The sequence below is a fragment of the Equus caballus genome, chromosome 6 (genome assembly GCF_041296265.1).
Source record: "Equus caballus isolate H_3958 breed thoroughbred chromosome 6, TB-T2T, whole genome shotgun sequence".
NCBI classification, from domain to species: Eukaryota; Metazoa; Chordata; class Mammalia; order Perissodactyla; family Equidae; genus Equus; species Equus caballus.
In genome coordinates, this window is record NC_091689.1 from 91,429,229 (window position 1) to 91,448,232 (window position 19,004).

At 38.8% G+C, this 19,004-nt stretch overlaps 1 protein-coding gene across 3 annotated transcripts in view; it reads right to left on the reverse strand.

The window, feature by feature from the left end:
* Nucleotides 1-19,004, reverse strand: part of TAFA2 (TAFA chemokine like family member 2) — a 417,458-nt gene that overhangs the window by 27,519 nt on the left and 370,935 nt on the right. For all 3 annotated transcript variants that reach the window (XM_005611359.4, XM_070271829.1, XM_070271828.1), the window contains 2 exons: nt 8,263-8,415; nt 7,037-7,161 (listed from right to left, as the gene is read on the reverse strand). In XM_005611359.4, the coding sequence (XP_005611416.1) occupies nt 7,037-7,161; nt 8,263-8,415 (278 nt within the window). The remainder of the gene's footprint in view (nt 1-7,036; nt 7,162-8,262; nt 8,416-19,004) is intronic.

Here is a 19,004-nt window from a genome sequence, read left to right on the forward strand (position 1 = left end):
GGAAATATAGCCCTGATAACATATTTGTTAAAAGTCTTTGCATGAATTTCCAATAATTCTGAACAAATTCCAAAGCAGATTCTCTTGGCCCTATTAAATTATTGTTAATTCAGTAAGCAGCTTTTAAATTTAAAACACTAGGTTTAAAATGTTACTTTTATTAATGCTACTTCCCAGACACATAGCTTGGTGTCCTACCTACCTTTGGGCTCAATATAGAATCGAGGAAAAGCATACCTTCAATATACTAATCCATTTCTGTCCATATCTTTTTGTAAAACACTTATTATTATAGTAATTATACAGTTCTTTAAGTCTTTTTTTTTTTCCCAAATGTCCATATCAGTTGAGATTTAAAATCTTTTCTAATATGAATTTCACTCAATGTCTGCATTTCTTGTTACTATGGTAAAAAATTTTCACCTGCTCTTCTTCATAAATATTCAATTCAAGGTGTTATACCATATTTAATTTTTCATTAAGTTAAATGACCTACAAATAGTGGATATTAATGTAAAACATAAAACATGCTCTTTCCACAATTCTGTCTGTCTCACCTAATGGCGACTTCCTCATCCTCCAGGCCAAAAATTTAAGTCAGTCATGATATGCCTCATATAACCTTTCTAACCCTAAATTTACCCACTGGCTTTGCTCACTCCACTCCAGCCACACTAGCATCGTTGCAGTCCCTTGAATACGATATTCCCAGGGCAGCTCCCATCGCAGGTACTTAGCACTTCTTCCTCACTTTACCTGGAAAGCTTGTCCTCCAGATAGCCATGGGGCTCATCCACTCCCCTCCGTCAAGACCTCCATCAAATATGCAAACTCCCCTGCTCAGCACTCTGCTTTTCTCTTCCCTGCTTTCCTGTCTTCCACCGCACCTATCGCCATCTAACATCCTGTGTACTTTACTCCTTTATTTTATTTTATGTCTCCTCCTGGGTGGTAGGTAGAACCCTAAAGATGCACCCCCAAGATTTCTGTCCCCTGATTATTCATACACACCCTCCTCTAAGTACTGCTGTATAGGGACTTTCCAATGTCATTAAAGTTGCTCATCAGCTGACCTTCACCATAGGGAGTTCACCTTGGATTATCTGAGTGGAACCAATGCAATCACCTGAGCCCTTAAAAGCGGAGGAGAGATGGGGGAAGGGACAGGGCACGGAGATTGAAACCATGAGAAAGACTCTACATGCCATCCTGGTTTGAAGACGAAGGTGGCACTGTGAGAAGGAAAGCAGGCATTCTGAAGGAGGTAAGAGAGTCTTCCTGAGGACAGCCACCGGAGGGAAGCTCATTCCTACATCACAAGGAAGCGAATTCCACCAATAACCTGAGTGCAATCGGAAGCAGATTCTCCCCGAGGACCTCCAGAAAGGAACACAGCCCTGTTGTGAAAAGGTGCAACACACCCCTTGATTTCAGGCGTGTGAAGCCCAGAGCAGAGAAACAGCCGACTGTGCCTGGTTGTCTGACCTACAGATCATTCACGGATGTTATATTAAGTCACTAAATTTCTGGTAGGTCATTAAATTTTGTAAGGCAGCAATAGGAAACTAGTACACGCTATCAGAATATAGACCCTATGAGGCCAGGAATTCCCATCTGGGTTTTTCCCCCTCTGTGGAACCTAGAACAGCACCTGAGAATAGTAGACATGCAAATGCTTACTGAATGAATGAATACACAGTATACACATTCTTTCCCATGAAATCTATAGTTTACAAGATCTTATGAAATGTTTACCCCAAAATATTGAAAAAGATATTTAAAATTAAAATATAACAGAGGAATTGATTTGAAAATTGTCTGTTCAGTAGTTTGTATCTTTGTAAAGTTAGCAGTGGCTATCACTTCCACGGAGCAGACATAGGAAGTAGTCAAATACTGCCTCCTAAAGTAGTGGTTTTCAAACCGCATATTGTAACACACTGGCCAGTCATACAATCAATTTATGAGGTTGAGATTAATAAAACCAAAAAGTCAGGACTTTAGTTTTAGTGAAGGGCATATGAGTGTGTGTGTGTGTTGCGTGTATGCTGGATCACAATGTAAGATGTATTTCTTACTCTAGGTACCATCAAAATAACTTGAAAACCACAGCCCTAAAGATCATCATACTCTGTGCTGTGGACCAGGGTACAATTTAGGGCCTGACCTGAGGTGAAATGAAGACAAATGAATGTGGAATGTGTCTGTGAAGAATGGCTGGTCAAGGAGGACTACAGTATCCTGAGTCTGAGATTAAATTTGCAAGGCAAGAGAGAGCACGGTGATTGAAGAACTCACACAAATTGCAGCACCTTAAGGGGAGGAAATGAACCTTTTTCCTCTTGCTGTGTTCTTCCTCTGCCTTGGCCCTGAAATAGCACCCCTGGACACCGTTCAGACCCACCAACAGAGTACAGTCACTGAGTTTTGGTATAAAATCCACATCTGGAAGGGGATGACTTGAGGCTTTAGTCAGCAAAGCATCATAAGATGCTATTTCTTTTCTCCCTTGCCGGGAAAGGATTAAAGACCTAATCCTTATCTATCTTCTGAGATTAGCCAGTTATTAATGTCATTTAAATTTAGCTGGAAAGGAAGTTAGAAATGTCCTTGGCACAGGGAACCAAAGAATAAATATTGGTTAGAGGAACTTGAAATTGAATGTAGCTCAGCATTCTCATTTATTTGCGGATGAGGAAGCTGACCTAAAGGCTTATGCCATCTCCAGTATTACAACAAAGTTGCTCTTGGCTTATATATACCAGTAATGCCAATGTTTATTGTCAATGGACTACATATGGATAAAGAAAAGAATAATGCTGTAACTATTCATTTCCCCACTCAAGGGCACACTCCTGGTGGGCAGGGATCATGCCATACATCTTTGTACCTTTGTTAGTGCCTAATGTGGTTGGGGAAATTAAATAAGATAATACCTGCAATGCTCTTAGCAGAGCACCCAATACACTGTAAGAGCTAAGTAAATGCTTTCATATTTGCTTTTGTTGCTTTGATTGTAATATGAGTTTCATTATTATAGAATGTTTATGCACAAGATATTCTTAATATTTGTTGATTTACATTGCATTGTACACTGAAATAAAATATTCCTACCCTTAAAATCCCTTTATATATGAAAGGACATTAAAAAATTACAGAGTTCTTATCTGCGTAAGACACTTTAAGTAAATAAGCCAAGATGAAAGAATTCCAATTAGTTAAAAACTGCCCAGAAAATTTCTTCTTAAGCATATAAAAAGTAAATAGACCTGGGATTCATGATTCCTAAAGATAATGCATCTAATAAAAATATAAAATCTTGTATAATACGAAGTTAAGTTCATTTTTCCTTAGGTAAGACATGAGGGCTGCAATGTCCGTTGGAGTCCATACCATTGGCCAGGGGCTGTAAATCCTAAAAGCAGAATGTGACTTCCCTTAGGAGTTGTTCCTCAGAGAGAGAACATCAAAACATTAAAAGAAATGAATCACAGTCTATTTTTTCTGAGGATTCCAACTATGTTATCAAAGATTTTTTTTCTCAAATCTTACAAGCCTTACAGCACCTTTCCCCTTGCTACTTTTGTGTTAGATAATTAGCATATAATTATGTGTTCTTTCACACTGGAAAGACTATGATTTTATTAACGACTCTTTGAAAAATTCTTTGCTATTTATCTTTGAAAGTGAGTTTGAAATCAAAGGCTTTCATGACTTTTCCTTTCTTTTTAACTTAGGAGTTCTTAAAAGTAATACAATAGGTGGTTATGGATGTCACAAACAGTCATAGGTTTCCATCTTTAGAGTGAGAAATAGAGTTCCGGAAACAAATGTTGCATCATCCTTTCTCTCCAGATTAAATGTTTGGGGTTTTGCAGAACACGTATGTAAAATATTGATGTTCCAACAAGGACTCTCTACTCTTTGCCTTTTCCCCTTGGTAGGACAAAAAAGGAATGGGTCAGAACAATAAGCTTCCTGAATCTAGTACACAGACAGAAGAGGATATAATGCACATTTATAGTAGGAAGGACTATGTAAGTTCCAAATTAGTCTTAAATGAGGACTTGACCCAGCCCCTGCTCTGTAGTCAATTCTGGAAGGTACCACACATCTCTGCTGAGGCCAGGCAAGCCTCATTGCTGTTTTTGGCTGACTGCTTTTTTTCTAACATTAGACTTACCAGAGCACTCCAGATTGGATATGGGCAATTATAAGGGAGGATGTACATTATTGCAAATTTTAATCATTTCTCGGGCCATTTTGCTTGCAGTGATAATCCCGTAAGACCAACATATCTTGCATAAGAAACACAAAGGGCTTTTGGCTGAGAGCAGCTCTTCAGTTACTTTGTAACCTATTCCTGCTTAACTTCTGGATTCTCTAGTTTGTGGCTGGGCCCCACCAAATCAGGGCTTCAGTGGCAGCTGAGGTCCCCAGGGCCACGGCTAGCTTATTCAAGACTGGCAAGTAGAAAATACTACCAGTGATTAAAATAATGATCAGGTTTCTCTCAATAATATTGCTGCTATTTCTTATGGCAGAAAGCACCTCTGTCCAACACTTCCACTGTGGGCAAAGTAACATTGTGCCAGAGCTATTTCAAGAAGTTTTCTTATTTCCTATACTTTTTGCACTATTTCCATGGAGATGGCAGAACAATAATGACCTGATGAATTTGGAGACTTTGCTTTTTTATGGCCTTGGAGAAATTTACCTAGATTGTTTTGTGAGTCAAACTAACATCCATAATTGCACATCTTTTTGCCTAGCCCTTTGGAATGCCATGATGGTCCTTTAGTTGAAAATGTCTAAGTTGTTTCATTTTCACCAGCAATATTTTCTCTTGTGAAGGAAAAAAAAAATTTACTTTGATTATACTCAAGAAGCTCCTTCTTTTAAGCCCCCTTGTCTTCTCTTATATATGATGATGATGATTTTCCCTTTTTAAACGAGAACTATAGACTCTCAGAGTTGGAAGGAATCTTAAAAGTAATTTAATCCAAACACCTACTGTTGCATGAATCCTCTCTACAATAATCGTCACTGAGGTCCTCTGTTAACAGCTGTTCTCAGAACAAAAGAGATGAAAAAACAATAGGGTGTGCATTCCACTCTATGTCGCATGGCACCTTGTAACTAAAACTAGAGGATCCGGATGTGGTCTTCCCTACTCAAAGCTCTCAGTCTCCATCCAGCTTGTTTCATTACATTACAAAGAACTTATGAAGCAGAGACTCAATTTTAAGGTTGGACCATTGAGAACATGACCCAACAAGGCCAACAAGGAGTGAAGCAACACTTACAAAACAATTTAGTATGAGAATTTAGATCATGCTCGTGACCTCTTCATTTCAATGAGCCAAAAAGTTAAAGATATTTTTAAAGGTCTACCTCGTATGAACAGTACTATAAGAAACTTCCATCACCATTACTTAAGAATAAGTGAAATTATCTAGTATAAACTAGAGGTTAAGAGATTAGGTTCTGGAATGAGACTGTGTGGTTTGAACCCTGACTTCCCCAATAACTAGCTATATGACCTTGGGAAGTCACTTAACATTCTGAAGCTTTGGTTTACTCATCTGTAAAAAGGACATAATAATATTATCTTCTTCACTGGACTATGAAAAGGATTAAATGAGCTAATTCACATGAAATGCTTTCTTCAGTATAGGACATATGTTTTAAGTATCCAATAAATGTTAGCTTCCTCATGTCCACTGAAGTAATAAAAACATAGAATTTTGTTTTAGAGAGCTCACTATTTTTTAAAAAATTGTTTTAGAATCTCAAATCTGCAGTGAATTTCCTTGAATGCTATTTTGGACTAAGAAGTAATAGTGTTAGGAAAAAAATATTTCATGCTATAAGTAGTTTATAAGGAAGTTTTATATTGCCAAGATGTTTTTAAGAAATCAATATGGATTATATCATGTGCTAACTAACTGAATAATAGCACTATTCTAATTAACTAATCAGGTACGCTGTGGATTTTAGAAAGGTGTGCCGGCATTTAGCTAACAAGTTAAAGTCATGAATCATTTGACAAAAATGTAAAGTTATTATTTGTGCTATTAGAAACCTGGTTACTTCTGTGTATGTTTGAACAGTTATTACTCAGTAGAATAAATTATATATCTGATGGAATTATAAAATAATCCTCTTGAATGTGTCCAGACAAGGTTTAAAAGAAACCTCCTATTATCAAACAATATCATAAATTAACCCATCTCTAGTTCGTTGCCTTTTTGTAAAACATCCCCATATACCAATATTCTGTTCTAGTCCCCAATTATCCACTTCTAGTCAATAATCTGCTTTCCCCTCAGAGAAAAAGCAAAACAAAACAAGCTTTCATTTGCTGATTCTACAAAGAAAAGTATTTAAATTCTGCCAGTCCAGAATATCCATTGAGCTAGTTAGGAAATCAAAAAATAAAGCTAACTATTTTTTGCTTCCCTGGAAGTCAGTCATTGCAAGCTGAAATATATCATTGTCTTAAGAGGACTCTCTTCATATTGACCCCAAGATTCAGAAACTCCTCTGAGTGACCCATTGCAATGACCGCAAACTTAACCATTAGAAAACTATTTATTGCTCCAGAAATCAGGGAGATCAAAATAATTACTTCCAGAAAAATGGGAGAATTTTAGTTGGAAAATTTGATAGTCGTATATAACACAAAATCTTTTTTTGAGAATTTATTCAGATTACTACTCATCAGAAGAATAAGGGCTGAGATCACCTTCCCAGCATTTGATACACATTGTTGAGGGGCTTCACATTTCTGTTAGTATCTCATGAAGGAATAAACAGTGTTTATTAGATAACATGACAGTTGATGGCAATCCATAGAAGACGTTATTCTGAGTGAAATAAGAATGCACTATAAAAAAATGAGATGGGAAAAAAATGGACTATGGAAAATTATACTATCTCATTGCACAATCCCCACTTAGAGATGTCACTGCACAGGCCCTATGCTCTGTTAATTCAGAGACGCTTTGCTTTCACAAGACGGCTGTCCACTTACCCTGGTTGTTTTCACTTTATTCCCAGAGGAACAGCTCCATCCTTTCCTATCCGGAAGAACTTTACATTCCTCTCCCTCAAGACACGGCTGCATATGGCACCACCATTTCTGTTCCACTATTGAAGCTACAGGAGACAGAAAAATCAATTCAATGTTTTCCATTTGGGCTTGATAATTCTCTGGTCCACAATTAAAGAGGAAAAAATGCCACCAATTCTTCCCACCAGGGGTAGACTGAGTTTTGAGGCATGCTTCCTTTTTTGTCCAAAGGAGCTGAATCTTTCTAGATTTTCTGACTAAAGGATTTTCTTTTATTTCAAATTTTACTTTATTATGGTAAGAATACTTAATAAGAGATCTGCTCTCTTGACCAATTTTTAAATGTACAATACAGTATTGTTAACTATAGGGTACCATTGAAGGATTTTTCATGTGAACATATAGGCTTCATTAAAACTAATATATTAGAAAGAAACTATGAGGACAGGTGCATGCACTGATTTACATCAACATATAAGAAAATGAGCCCATGACCAGTTTAGATTCAATATTGTAGAATAAATGTTATATTTCCCATAAGTAGGCTGAAAATCAGGAGGGAATTAGAATTAACACTGTTTTCTCTTACTGTGGGCAGTAACCATTATCACAAGGCATGCACCATGCTAATATGAGCATAACAAATTGTTACTTATAGTAACATCACTTAAATAAACTCATATAAAGATTAATATCCCATTGTAATTAGATGCACCCTCGAATAATTTATTTTGATGCATATAATCACTATTTCATGTAAATTCTATCCACGACCAAACATTCGCTCATATGTATGATGTTTATTTTTTTATTCTTAAGAACCATCCATAGGCTTGGAAACCCATACTATTTAATCCTCTATTTTTATCTTTCCTCTCCCAGTTAACTTACACCACACACACACCCGCCCCCAGCTGGCAAATCAATATTTCATGGTATCAAAGTAAGAAGCACATGGACTTGTTGGAACCTCATTATAATGTCTTTTGTAACAAAACTGCGTAAGATCTTAGACCTCCTTCCAAAGGATTTTAGACTTCAAAATGCCTCCCAAATAACCTCATCTCAACCACACGATTTGTAGGGTGCTTTCCCAGTATTGACCCCAGTCACCAGCATTATAGTGGGGTTCCAGTTCCAAGCAGTCCCAGCCACACCATGGTAATGAGCAATGGAAGAAGTCGCACCATCCACACAAGATGGAGCAGCTCGTGTGGTGCCTGCCACCTGCCCAGGGAAGCAGGAGCACTTGACTGTTTGTGACCGTTCTTCTATCTTGTTCTTATTACAGCATCTGTGGAGTGCCACCACCTCGCAAGTGCCCGTTTTAACATGGTGAGCTGCACAAACAAAAACAAAAGATGAGACAACATTGAGAAAGCTTTGGACACTTGCCCCTCTTTTTAATTAGAAGTACATTAAATATAGCTCTATAAGAGATCCACCATGCATGAAACTAGAAGTATAATGATGCTGACTCCATAATGCAGATTTGATTTCTTTTCTAAATGTGGTAGGACCATTTCTGTCAGTAAATGCTTGGTGATGCAGGAACAATTACTGACTAGATTAGAATGAGCTGTTAGAACCCTCTGAAATGTAGAGGCAATACGTGGTGCCATCAAAAACATATTTATTTGCATATGATTTTTTACACATTTTTGTTCAAAATATTAATCAAATTAAGGTAAAGCCCTGGACAAGGTGCCCTGCAAAGGGGCCGAGACGAGCCCAAGTCTCAAAGTGGGTGGAGCTCGATAAAGGTCATGTTCCTCTCGGGGTGAGTGGAAGGTCAGTTAGGGAACCTCTTTTCAGGACGTGAGAATGCAGAAGGGAGGAATACACCCCCTCAGGAATTCTTCTGCACCATTTCCCTGGAAACGAACTAACTGGATGATTCTCAAAGTTGCCGCCATTTTCCCAAAAGTTCTAGCCAATCTCAGGATCCAAAAATCATTCCTTCCGATCTTGCCTCAGGGGACAACTGCCAGTAAATGGCCCCAACTGCAGCCAGAACTTGGATGGATTTATATCCAGCCTAGAAACTCAGTCTAAGAAGCTGTGCGCCTCTCCTGCCCACTTCGTTAACCCCCAGTAAGTGAACCTCGAGGGTGAGCTTTTTGGTTGATTGAAATTTTTGGACCTCACTTATCACATTATGAGAGAGTTCTGGTTTGCCTTCATCATTATTTTTTTTCAGCATTTCTTCTTCAAAATATTAACCCTACTGTGAAATGATAAAGCAAAAGTATCAACTGCTAAAAATAAAAACAGCTTAAAAATCAAACATGCTGAAATACTATGCTTTAAGAAATTTTTAAAATGTGATTGACATAAAAGTTGACATAAAAACAGAAATTTAAATAGAAAAAGTAGGATATCTGAAGTTAATGTTATAAACATATTGCGACCCGTCATAAATGAGATCAGCACACCATGGGTTTATATTCATCTTCCCCTTGGAGATGAGGCACCACTGTGTAGTAACACTTAGTTATATCTTGTCTAGATTTTTCTTGTAGGAGAGAGAAGATAACACATATTGTCCATCTCATCCCTCCATGTAAGACCAAGAAACTCAGGTGTGACATACAGCTTTGATTTGTAATCCTCAAAAGGACTTTCAAGTAGCAAATACCACGTCCAAAATCACAAAGATTTTTCTGCCATTTTGGATACAAATGGAGATTTCCCTGTGTTAGATTCAAACATAAAGCTGTCTCTACAAAAGCTGAGAACTCGAGATCCAGACTTATATTCCTATCCTCTCGTGCTCTGGAAAATATTTTCTTAGCTAAAGATGATTCGGTTTGTTTTATTTCATTGAATGCTTTGTTATATTATTCAAGTCAATATACTGCTTTCTCCTGTATTTAGCCACCTTTTGAGTCAATCCAACACATCAGGTGTGGTTCTGAGCCCTGGGGATGCAACAGTGAGTAAGAGGGACATAGACCCTGCTCTCAAAGGGCTCATATTCCTGTGGGGAAAACAAATAATAAATACTTAAGTAATGATCAAGTAAGACAATATTAGATTTTTAAGCTCCTTGAAAGAAATACAGTAGCGTAATGTGATTGACAGTAATTAAGCAGGGACAGAATACATATTTTAGCAAGAGTCTCAGAGAAGACCTCTCTGAGGAGGTAACTTGAATTATGATATGAAGGATAAGAAGGAAGCATCCATTATGAAGATCTAAGAAGAGAAGAACGTTCCAAAGAGAAGGGGCAGCAAATGATGAGATGCTGGAATGGGGAAAAGCGTGGTGTGTTCTCAAGACAGCAAGATGGCCAGTGTGGCTAGAGTGTGGTTGAACAATTGAGAGGCCGAGGGAGATGTGTCAGAAATATAGGAGGATCGTGAGGGGCTGGTATGCCACAGTGAGGAGACTGGATTTTATTCTCATCGCAAGGGAAAGCCTTTGGGTGGAAATGGTATCGCCTCATTGATGCTTTAGAAGGTTACTCAAGCTAGTCTGGAGAATGGACGGAAGAAAGCAAGAGTGCAGTCAGGGAGACCAATTATGAAGAGGTTGCAGGAGTCCAGGTGATAAAAGATGAAACCTAGACTAGACCAACAGCAGCAGAGTTGGGGAGAAGTAGCAGGTTAGGGATATTTCCACGTAGAGTTGATTTGACTCGCTAATGGATTGAGTGCGAGCTACAAGGGAAAAGGGAATTAAGGTTACTCCTCAATTTGTCCTGAGCAATTAGAAGTTGATGGCTTAGGTAGACATGGTAGGTCTGGGAGAGTTTGGTAAAGGGAGAATTGGGTTAGAATATCTGTAGTTGTGTTTTATCTCTGCTAAGTTTGAGATCCTTATGTGACACTGGAGTGGAGATATAAATCAGGCAGCAACATTTATGAAGTAGAGCTTAGGGAAGAAATCTGGGCTGCAGATACACACAGCTGAGAGGTGATATTTAAAGCCACAGACTGAACCAAATTACCATGGAAAGGTTGCCAGTAGAGAAGAGAAGAAGAGAAAGAACAGTTCAAAACCTAGATCTGGAGCGGAGGAAATAGGAAAAAAGACTGATGAGCAGCACTAAGTGAGGTAAGACAAAAAGCACACGAGATGAAGGCATGGAAAACGAAAGAAGATGTTTCAAGAGGGAGGGATTAATCAGCTAAGTCACAGGCTGCCGAGAGTTTCAATAAATGAGGAGAAATAACTGTCTCAGAAATAGGACAAGGATAGTTAAAAGGACAATATGACGTAGTGGTTAAGAGCATGGACTCCAAAACCAGTTTGTTCTTGGTGCCGTGAAGTCGATTCTGACTCCAAGCGACCCTGTACACAGCAGAGCAGTACCCTGCCTGGTCTTTTTATGCCATCTTCCCTCCTTCTGGTGCTATATCAGACAATGCTCTGCTGCCGTTCAAGGCCAAGTGTTTTGCAAGTGTGTGGCCAGGTCCTTCTTCCTAGTCTGTCTTGGTCTAGAAGCTCTGCTGAAACCTGTCCATCATGGGTGACCCTGCTGGTGTTTGAAATAGCGGTGGCATAGCTTCCAGCATCACAGCAACATGCAGCTGCCACAGTATGACAATCAACAGACAAGTGGTATGATTCCCTGACCAGGAAAAGAACCAGGGTTATGGCAGTGAGAGCACAGAAGCTTGGGCTAGCTAAAACCACAGTAGCTGGATTTAAATACAAGCTCCTCCTAACAGCTGTATGACCTTGGGCGAGTTACCTAATATCTCTGAGTAGCAGTTTTCATGTCTAAAAGAGAGATATTAACAGCACCGTCTTCATAGGGTTGTTAGGGGATTAAATGTGTTAGCACATATAAAGTATGTGTTAAACATACTTTCTAAACACTGCCTGCCTCATAGTAGGCACCCTGTAGGTGTCAGCTATTATTATTGTTAGCATTTGCCTTTGTAAAAATCATTTTAGTGGCATGATGAAAATAAAAGCATGATTGAAATAAGTTACGTAGAGAATGGGATGTAAAACTGCAGACAATTATAAAACTTTCTTTCACAGAGTTTTGCAGTGAAGAGAAGGAAATGGAACAACAGCTAGAATGAAGCATGGGGTCAAGGGATGTTTTTTTGGGGGGAAAGAAGATTAACCCTGAGCTAACATCTGCCACCAATCCTCCTCTTTTTGCTGAGGAAGACTGGCCCTGAGCTAACATCCGTGCCCATCTTCCTCTAATTTATATGTGGGACGCCTGCCACAGCATGGCTTGACGAGCGGTGCATATGTCTGCACCCGGGATGCGAACAGGCAAACCCCGGGCTGCCAAAGTGGAACATGCAAACTTAACTGCTGGCCACTGGGCCAGCCCCTCAAGGGAAGTTTTTTTAATGGATGCCATAAAAGCATGCTTACTTGCTGGAACAGTCTGGTAGAGACAGAGATTGTCAATATAGGACAGAAAATGGGTAATTAAAACAATGTTCTTGAGGAGGAAAAAGGAATTGAGATTCAGGGCACCTGGGGTTGGCATCAGATTGATGTGTGGACACTTAATCCATTTTAACAAGAGTGAAGGTGAGACATGTAGATACAGAGGCAGGTGGGTGTGAGTGGACTAGGTGGTGAAAAGATGGGCAGTTTCTCATCTGATTTCTTCTAACTTTTCTTTGAAATGTGAGTGATGTTTGAGAATAAAAAAGAGTGAGTATATGAAGTAGATATCTCAGAAAGGGGAAAAGTAAGTTTACTGGGAAGGAGTAGTGGGAGCGTCTGTGGGGAGTTGGCTGACAACGGCTGGAAACGGCAGAGGATGGAGGTGAGGTAGGAGAAGAGGTGGGGTTACAGAGCAGGACGGGGATGAACATCTCTGCGAGGAGAGATGTTGTAGGATGCTTGGACTTCTGATGGTGATTCAGGGAAACAGAGATGTAAGCTATGACGAGATTAGTCCTGCAAGTCTTTGAGTGGAAGCCAGGTTACAGACAAGAGATTTTTAGGGCTTATTCAGATGGTGATGCCGTGAGGCACAGCGCTGAGCTGAGGCAGCTTCAGGGAGAACTTCACGGTGGCTCTGTTCTCTTCCACAGTACAAGGCAGCCAGGAGCACACAGTGAGTGTCCACTGGCCTCTCCCTTGAGAAAAGAGGCATCATTTCAGCACGAAGGCCATTTGACCATCTTTATTATAAGGAGATTTCTTCATACGTTGGAAAAGAATGGACAGGTGAAGATGCTCATCTGATTTCCCCTTCCCACTGCCAATATCAAAATTCATTTCTACTTTGCCTGACAAGAAAAATAAGAGGACAAAGTCTTGTGGTTGTCAGTAGTGCTGTTCACCAAATATTTCTGGTTCTCTCCCTTCTGGACACATGGTAGTATGTACTTCACCCCATTAGATTTAGATGTGGTGATGTGGCTTGCTTTGGCCCATGAAATGAAAGCTAAAGTAATATGAGTCACTTATGAGATGAAGCAAAGGATATCAGCCTGATGGACACTTTAGGAGCTAGTGTGTATGTCACCACATTTTTCCCCGCCAGCTGGAGCAACCAATTATCTTCTTTTTTGGTTTTTTTTTTTGTTTTTTTTTTTTTTTTGCTTTTTTTTTTTGGAGGAAGATTAGCCCTTAGCTAACTACTGCCAGTCCTCCTCTTTTTGCTGAGGAAGCCTGGCTCTGAGCTAACATCCGTGCCTATCTTCCTCTAGTTTATACGTGGGACGCCTACCACAGCATGGCTGCCAAGCAGTGCCATGTCCGCACCCGGGATCCGAACCAGCGAACCCCAGGCCGCCGAGAAGCGGAACGTGCGAACTTAACCGCTGCACCACCGGGCCGATCCCCCAATTATCTTCTTAATAGTAGAGACTACCTCCACCTGTGTCCCCAAGTGAAAAGACATGGAAAAGAGTCCCCACCAACCACGATGGACCTATGAGTGGGAAATAAACCTAAGTTGTTACAAACCTCTAAAATTTGGAGGTTGTTTTTTACTACCACACAGTAGTGCTTTCCACTGCTTCCTAGACTGTTGGGTAGGGTGTCTTTTTCCAAATGAATTAGTTGGAGGATAAGTCATGGAGTATGATATCTCAAAACCTGGACCATTCTAGCTTATTTAAGTCAATTCAGAATAAATGTGAAAAAGAAAGTGTTGTTTAGATATTTATATAGTTCAAAAGAATATAAAGAATTATCCCACAATTGGATAATTACATTGTCCAAGTTCAGTATGTCAGCGATCTGGTGAAGAAAGTATGCTTCTTCCTTTGTTGAGGAGAAAGGAGGTGAAATGATGCCCATACGGTACAATGAAGAGAAGGATAAGGTGGGAGATGCACTGGGAAGACAGAGAAGCATGTCCCCCTTCAGAGAACATGGTGGTAAATGTTAAGAGTTAAATAACAAAGGTGCCCTGGAAGAGCAAGCCTGGTAGACACAAGGCTCTTCTGTACCCAGCTTTCTCTTCATCGCCTATGAATAAAATACACAGACACTCAGGTTGAGTTTCCTGGTGAGAAAGGGATTTTTATGAAAAATCATGCTCAGTCTTTGTTCGTTTCATTAAAACTGAAGTTGTAAAGCTTTTTGTGGGAGAATGAGAGAGGAATAATTAAATTTTTTAAAACAGAGTAGATGATAGGTACGTAAGTGGATGGATGGATAGGTAACAGAGTTTGAAGGCAGGGGTAGCAGAATATCGACTGTTCAGTAATTTTTTTATACGTTAGTAAATATGCCAAGTGAAGTGAGCTATACCTCAAAACAGGGAAACAAATCTTCTAGAAGAATTTAGTTCACTCAGGCATGGCATATGTATACATATGTATACTTTTCTTACTTGTCTGCTATGTATCTTAACTTCCTATGATAACCAAATTCTTATAAAGACTGATTTTTCACGTCAACTGCTCAGTATGTGGTATGTGTTTAATAAATGGTAAACAAACAATTTAAGGAGGTAAAACTAATTCCTGTAGTTTTCCTTTAAAAGGTTAATGAGACTGTAGAAAATGCAAGCAGTTACTGGAATTCTCTACACAGATTCAGACAGAGCTCATGATAAACTAACCTAATCACATATTAGGCCTTTCAAAATTAACAAAATAGGCTTCACAGACAATCAGTTATCATCATACTGAAATGATTCAAGACCAACTGGAGAAGATTTAAATGGAAAAAGAACAAATAAACAATTTTCTTCATGTCACAATTCCCCAGTTACATGCACACACAAAAAACACCTTTCTGCTATTCTGCTGTTTTTTCCCTCCCTGGATGTGATGCATAAACCCAAAGTGTTGTCTCCTACATTTTTGTGAGATGACACTGGAGGCACAGAGATTTAATTCTTATGAAAACAGGGATACCAAAGCTCACCCAACTCTGATTGTTGCGTTCCAAGCTTATTACTCTTGTTTCAACAATAGGATCATTGCCCTATAATGCTCCAGAAACACGGCCTTAAGAGATTGCCACTTAAATCATATCTTAAGATTCCCAAACGCTTTGCAAAGCTATTATGACTGGTATATTCCGGCATGAAGTCCTGTAAGGCATTTTAGCAAAACCTTTGTTTCCAACTCCTTTTTTAACTACTGAAAGGAATTTCTTCATAGCAAGGGAAAATTAAACAGCATTTAATGCATAGATTTGTATACATACATAGATTTTTTAAAATTTTATATATATAGAAATACATATAATTACATATAATATAGATATACATATATGTTTTTATATATGTTCACATGGTCACATTTTATTCATCACCTGTGAATCAAGTATGAATATATAGGTATGAAAAATGGGTTCACAGAATAATATTTATGCAAATCACTCACTTTGAGTAGTGGTTGCTGACCTTAGGTTAATAAGAGCACAAAGCTATGCATATCACATTCTATATGTGAAAACTCTGGAAAAACTTTATAGAATAAAAGTAATTGCTAAAATTTATTAATATTCACGGTACGCCAAGCATTATTCCATTTTATCATCACAGCAACCACCGAAGAGGAAACTATAATTATCCCCAATTTGTGGATGAAGAAACTGAGCCAGAGAAACAATAAGTGACTTGCGTAAGGTAAACTAGCTGGTAAAAGACAAAATCAGAGCTGAGAATCCAGGCTGTTTGCTTCCAGAAACCACGATCTTAAACACTATCCCATAGGCCTCTTCTGTGCCGCTCCAAACACATGCAACACACAACAATTCCAGGCGATGCAGAGGAATGCAGGAAGTACATCACTGTCCCCACATGTCATGCCTGGCAGCCTCAAAAGCACATGAGCTTTGGAGCTGAAATACCTCAGTCCGTGCCCAGCTTGAACTACTCTATGCTTGAGTGAACCCTTGAGTGAGTCCATTCCCCTTTCAAAAAATTAGCCTGCTCATCTCTAAAACGGCCCATGGAGTCCTTACAAAGACTGGATGAGATAATGTATGTGAAACTGCTTTGAAATTGTATAGCATTACTTAAATGTTAATTTTCTTTATTTTAACTCAATGAATATCAAAATGAGGCAACACATATATATAAACTACACAAATGTGGCTGTTAAGGAAAGTTATCCACATTTTACAAAAGTTCTAATTTCATATTTCAAAAAATCTATATATATACTTAAATGTGTTGACATGAGATGCATGTAAAAAAAATTAATCTGACACTTAAGCTACAGAAGAGAGTAAATTTAGCATCAAGTTGTGAATTTGTTCCTACTTGGTTTCCTCTCCATTAGACTTCAGTTCTTATTTGTATTCTGATTTGTCTCATTGATTCTGAAATTCTGTTTGTCTCCATACACTCCCATTTAATAGTTTTCCCCAGCTTGACTAGCTCCCCAGAGAGTCTGCATTACACCTTCTAAGCAGAAAGAAAGCATCACCTCCATGCACCAACAGGCATCTGAAATGCAAGCTAGTTAGTGGATTCAGGTTGCTGTAAATCACTTTGAGTGTAAAAAATGTGCTGAAACAAAAACTTTTGGAGACAGCTAATTTCTCACTTTAATTCATTAGAATAAGAAAATAGGGCACATTTTTAGACTTTTATGCTGAAGCAATCTAATTAAAGAAATGGTCGTTTAAATAGCTCAATGAAATTTCAAAAGTTCACATAATTTATGAAGTCAGGATGATCAGGGAGGAAATAGCCAAGTGCCAATGACATTTTTACAAAGCCTGCGTTCTAAAACTGTTCCATTTTTACACGGAAAAAATAAACTTATTGGGGAAAACCAGATCACCACTAAAGGATAATAAATCTAATCACAGTACAGTGTCTATTAACAAAGCAAACTCTGAACCAGAGGATGTCCTCCAGTCTGGTTTAAGAGAAAGACGCATAACACAAGAAGATTCACTCTTGGAAGAATTTTAGATTCACTGCCCCTCAGTTCAAGCATGAGCATCCCCTACCTCCATATTTTCAGTGAGAACTGATGTTGAGGGAGGTGACCTCAAGGAATAGTGGTCTCTTTATACTGTCCAGCAACTTCTGCTTCTGAGGTTTGCTCTGAAAAATAGGAACTAGACCAATCGAATCCATCTCTCTGGAAATTTGAACTAAAAGTCACAGAGCTGCCACATGGAAAGAGGCACTTAAGCCAAAGGTCATCTGGCATGAGGAGCCAGGTGACCCATGGAGACATCTGTGCATGCCTCACAGTGATGAGAGACGAGGACTCAGAGGAGGAAGACAGGAGAGGGAACTCAGCACAGGCGTGGAGAGCTAAGAGCTGGGAGAGTAGGTAGCCCCACGATTTGCCCCCTGAGGTCCTCCTGAAATTCTTCCTCAATTCCCGAAATATTTTACAGAAACGGTTTCAAGGAGCCCCCTTTTTTCCTAAGGTAACTTAAGGATGTCTCTGTTCTTTGACCCCAAAATGTGCTGACTAGCATATTTCTCTTTTTAAAACTAAAATTATAATTAACTAAAGCTAATTGTCAGCCAGAAGTACTCTCTACACCCACTTTTAAGAGCAAGAGACAAGTTCCCACCTTCAAGGTGGGATCCAGGAAGTTCACAATGCAACAGTCACGCTGTCTACATTTACCTCAGAGTGAAAACTGACATTTCAAACGACGACCCTAACCCCATCACAAATTACTAAGAAGGGAAAATAGTCCATTATATTTCTTTAATGTTTCTAATGGCAAAGGTTTAAAAGCAGATTTCCTGCTTATTCCAAAATTACACAAAAAATGTGAAGAATCAGAACATCCCCAATTCCTGTACACTGTAAGAGTTGTGCTGTTCTTTTATGATTAATGATATTCGTCTAAGTGTTCCTAGGTTGGAGGGCAGTGCAGCCCAAGTGCTTCTTGAGGAAAACGACACAATGAGCAGAAAGAGCAGTGAAAAGAAAGGTGGACTATTTGGGGTCTCGTGCACAGTTCTCTGTCCCTGAAGAATGCAATGTTGAGGAAGTTATTTAGGTCTTTGTGTGTCTTTCCTCATCTGCAAATTGAAGAAATCAGGCTAGTTTTAGAGTTAAAGGTTTTCAATTCTAAAACTCTATGAGTTTATGAAATGATTAGGTTTCATTATAATGGGTACGATATATTAGAGTGATCAGAAAATGAATGTCGAGGTAAAACAGATTTTTTAAATTGCTTCAGACTAACGTAAATTAACTTCATTAAGTCACTGAACTTATTGAGAACCTGAGAAGGGAGTTTATGACATTCATATTTTGGATATGTTTCTTATCTGTATAAAGTCACAAATCTTAGCTACACAGTATAATATTCACTGTAAAGTCAAGGTCATCCTCATATTGCTTTATGTACAAAACAGTTTGATTACTCTGGATTCCACAAGCGCAATCAAGTCTAAAAGGTGTTATAGCACAGTGATTTGGGTGAGGATTGGTCTAGGTTCAAATCCCAGCTTTAAAAAAGAGTGCCTAAAAAATTTTTTCAAATTTTAAAAAAGGAGAGCCCACCTGTTCATGAAGCTTCCCTTTTCTTTCCTCCTGGGCACAC